General features: G+C 33.2%; 1 protein-coding gene across 2 annotated transcripts in view; it reads right to left on the bottom strand.

Moving 5' to 3' along the window:
- Positions 1-4,556, bottom strand: part of LOC109820017 (neurochondrin) — a 19,541-nt gene that overhangs the window by 7,893 nt on the left and 7,092 nt on the right. For both annotated transcript variants that reach the window (XM_020386052.1, XM_020386053.1), the window contains exons 7-11: positions 3,997-4,087; positions 2,274-2,394; positions 2,006-2,202; positions 1,457-1,548; positions 397-452 (exon numbers count right to left, since the gene is read on the bottom strand). In XM_020386052.1, the coding sequence (XP_020241641.1) occupies positions 397-452; positions 1,457-1,548; positions 2,006-2,202; positions 2,274-2,394; positions 3,997-4,087 (557 nt within the window). The remainder of the gene's footprint in view (positions 1-396; positions 453-1,456; positions 1,549-2,005; positions 2,203-2,273; positions 2,395-3,996; positions 4,088-4,556) is intronic.

The following is a 4,556-nucleotide window of genomic DNA, read 5'->3' as shown; positions in this document are numbered from 1 at the left end:
GGTATACATCCTGCTCCTAGAATACTATTTGAGGAACTAGTTAACCATTCTTTCCTATACGTATCGATATACTCAGAACTTGTTCCCAGACTATGTTAGCAAAAATGATGCCATTCTGATTCTCGTTCGAAAGGTGAGAAGATGTGTCCTGTTAAAATCAAAAAAATGGTTTCCACTATTGGACTCTATCGTCTGATTTCTCTAAACCACAGTCGATATTCAGAAAGAAAACACCACGCAAAGAAAAAATAATAATGTCACACAGTACAATCTCTATGTACTGAAGGAGCAACATAAAACACCACAAGAGGTAAGCTCAGTCAAAGGAGGCAACTATTACAGTTTCCTTGTCCAGATAGAAAATCAAAGAACAAAATGAAGAAATATCAAGTATACCTTCCGATTATTCGAACAGCAGCTAAGAGATCATCCCCTCTATGTTGGCCATGATCCTAGAAAGGAAAAATCTTGTCAGACATCAAGATTCCAGAGAATGACCCTATAATAGCAGAACATTCCATCAAGGAATGAGGCATAACAGAGAAAGAATAATGAGCAGCAAAAGCAGGTGAAAAACATGGACACACAAAGTAAGTTAAAATGACAGGTAATCTGGGAGGTACTACCGTAAGTTGAGGATGGAAGTGAAGGATACCCGCACGTGCATGTGCATTTGTATATGTGTTTGCATGTGTTCTTTTCTTTTACTTTTTTCTATGTTTTAAGTGTACAGGGACATACGGACATTGATAGCGTAGGAGTGTAAGAAAGCTGAGAGAGATATCCATTGTTCAGTACAGAATTTTACTATTTTAGGTACATTGTTAGCCAGGAATATAGCAATGTCTACTAAGAGCAAAAACTACAATATTCCTCAATATGACTGACACTGACACCTGATGATTTCTATTATAAGACCATCTTAATCAGTTCAGCTTGGTATAACATAGAACAAGTAAACCACATGGCCCTCCAGCTAATAGACTGAAATGATCCCAAAACAAAAATAGCCAGGTTGCATTTATTAGCCCAATTGAAATCGAAAAATTAAAAGGAGAATTAGATCATAGTTGAGCAGGTCATGTGTTTGATCTGGTTGCAACCAAAAAATTAATGATGCAATGCATTAAGTGGTCGTATCACTCTTGAAGTCACGCTATACCACCAGCAATCATTCTTTTGACCATACAGTGTAATGATTAAAACCCATCAAAGTTGAGTTTAGATATATTACGAAAAATATTTCAGTCTGTTGTAAAAACCGACACAAATCACAGTTTATCCTGAGTTTATTATCTGCTTACCAATGCATTATAGCATATTCCCTACATCTATGCACTGGACTCAATCGTACATATTAGTCAAACAAACACATAACCAACTTTAAGCCCGATATATGGAAACAAAAACTCTGAACCTATTAATTGCCTTATTGTTTAGAACAGTTCAATCTTACCTTTGAATCCTGTAGAAAGTCTAAAACTAAATTGATTGTCTCATTTAATCCAGCAACAACTTTAGTCAGAGTACTTTCACTGAGAGGGCTACCTGCAGACAGATTCATTTTTCTATTACGTAGGCTTACAGAACAACCAAAAATGTAGAATCAAAGGAAATAATTTTCAACTATCTCACAAGCAAATAGATGATGTGTGTTGCCGGGAAAAGAAAGAAAAATAAATGTGCATGGAAATGTAATGGCACATGCATAGTCTCAATGAAGTAAATATGAGACAATAATCACATTGGCACTTTAAGACAAATGTAACAACTAGTTTCAATTTTTTGTTCCTCTTATGACAAATGTTTGAGTAACAGTCAATAACAACATACAAAACTTTTTTTATTCATAAACTAGTTTAGGACATTCGGTACACAATAAAATACCACTAAAAGAGATATCAGACCACCATGGATTCAAGTAACCTGGAAGGAAATGATCATAGTAACCTAATATTAATGAAATGGAGAACCAAGTTAAAGTTGAAGGTAAAGATATGATTACCTTTGATCTCACTTGCATGTGAAATTAGTTTAATGATCTTCTCTATCAATGAGAATGTAATCGCCAGATTTCGCTGCTTAATCAGAATGGATTCATTATTAACAGAACTTTTTGAAGCTTCATATTTGGAATAGGCAAGTTCATTGAGCAGAACAGCAACTTCAACTCTTGCTGTCTCAAGAACAAGTAACATATACCTGCAAAGTTGATAAGATTAATAAACAGTTTCAAGAGATTAACTTTCTCGAGAACTAAATGTTTCACTTACTTGTCAACCGGCATTTGGATTTGGTTATCATGCATTTCAGTCTGTTCTACCAGCCAATCTTCACCAAGTATTGACATCATAGACTCAGCCAGAAGAAGGGCATGAAGCTTTTCTCTAGAAACTACATATTTGAGGATAATATCAATGTCAAACAGCTACATAGCCAGCATAAAAGCTCATCATGTATTAAATAAATAAAAAAGTGATTATGTGATAGAGAAATACATAGACTTGAAAAATATCTCCAAAAAAGTAAACGTGGAAAATGTGCCCCAAAAAACTTAAATTAAATTGGTTCTAAAATTAGTGAGTAAACCAATATATATATACTTATTTAATACATATATGCGCATTTGTATAATGTAGTTAGTAGTTACCGATATATACTTAAGTGCATCCTATCACATTAGAGAATTTATAGAATTTAATTTAAGTTAATTTATCTAGTTTCACAATTCTGTTCTGTTAAGGTTGAGCAAATATTTGGACTTTGTTAGAGTAAGTTACTGAAAGACTGTTAGAGTATAATCCATATGATAATTATTACAAGAAACAATTTAGCCTTTTAAGATGAGTACATATAATTCTACATGGTTCACACACATTCATCTTACAGAATGCTAATAAAAATCACAGAAAATTGGAATTCTAATTTGACAGGATCCCTCTTTAATTAAATTAGGGTAACAATTTTCATAGAATTAAAATTAGCTTGGGATTCAAATAGATTGATTCCTTTTTAATTAGAATTGGATTCTAACATGATATGTTTTCTTTCCAATCCTACAATTAGTTCTGAGAAATTAAGGCAAAAGTTGCAAAATGCTTCAATTTTCCTCAAATTTTAAAAGATCCCTATTTAAATGGAATGACAGATAGATCTCTGCCTCTAAACATTGTTTTAAATATCCCGATATAGGAGATATATCGGGGCTGATATATCCTTTTATAAGATTTGGCGCAAAATGATATGGTGTCAATATCCTTTACCACTTTTTGGCAATTTTTGGGCGATACATTTCCGACATGGCCAATATATCAGCCAATATGTTAGCCAATGTGTCATTTTATATGGCTTGATGCAAAATAATATACCGCTTTTAGACATTTTTGGACAATATATCATGAGTTTCCCAATATATCAAGTGGCATGTCAGCCTCAAACAAATTGGCCAAAATGTTGCAATGTCAAATTGATCTTTTATTTGTTTTAAGAGAATAGTTTAGATCTATGGCTCAATTGAGTATATGTTTAGATTTCATTAAGTATGTTAGATTGTATTTTAGGAACATTATATCATATATGCACATCATACATATGGCACTCCGATATTTACTACATATCCTCGATATTTCCCCGATATCCACAATCTGGTATAGATATTGGTCATTTGATACTTCCCCAATATCCAATATTTAAAACCTAGCTTCTAAGGTTTCGTTTTGATTTTCAATTCATGCAAGTAACATGGTACATTTCATCAATGCATAGTGTACCCTCTCCAACAATTACTCACTTCTCAACCCAATAATATCGCAGCTACGAAGATTAATAAATTTAATTTACTCGGAAAACATTAGAAAGTAAAATGCTCTTTGAAAAATAGACTGCTTGAAAAAGCATGTGTTTCAAATAATAGATTTAAGTTCCAGATTGCCAAAAATATATATCTTTCTTATTTGATATCCGCATAATATAAAGTAGGGTAGAAATACAACATACCAACACGATTTTGTAGAACTGCTGTGATGCCAAGACGTACATGAGATGCCCAAGTTGCAGTTGGCATTGACCTCAGAGCATCACGAAGTAACTTCAAATAACAGAACAAAGTTAACTAAGACCTTTCAATAAAATACGTAGAAAAAATCCAATGATAGTTATAACTAAAATAATCAATGATAACTGCAATCATGAATCAGAATCTGAAAAAACATTCTTATGCACTGCTATATAATACATCACATATGGAACTCAAAAAAGAGACTATATCACACGCACTCGCACATAAAATATACATATCAAATTATCAATGTATACATACATATATCAATAGATACATATACATACATATATACATATGTAACATCAATGTAATGAACATTGATAAATCAATATAACGAAACAAATTTGCACCACTCGTCCCTTTTCTTCTGTAGTTCATAATTCAGAAGCAGATACTTTCAGAAGCAAAAGAACAAGGGTAAGAAAAACTAGGGTTGGGCGCGGGACGGATCGACCCGTGGGCTGTCCCGACCCAGCCCGCCATGGGTCATGACCTG

This window comes from Asparagus officinalis, chromosome 8 (genome assembly GCF_001876935.1).
Source record: "Asparagus officinalis chromosome 8, Aspof.V1, whole genome shotgun sequence".
NCBI classification, from domain to species: Eukaryota; Viridiplantae; Streptophyta; class Magnoliopsida; order Asparagales; family Asparagaceae; genus Asparagus; species Asparagus officinalis.
The sequence above is the reverse complement of the archived record's forward strand: the minus strand, read 5'-3'. Positions and strand labels throughout refer to the sequence as shown.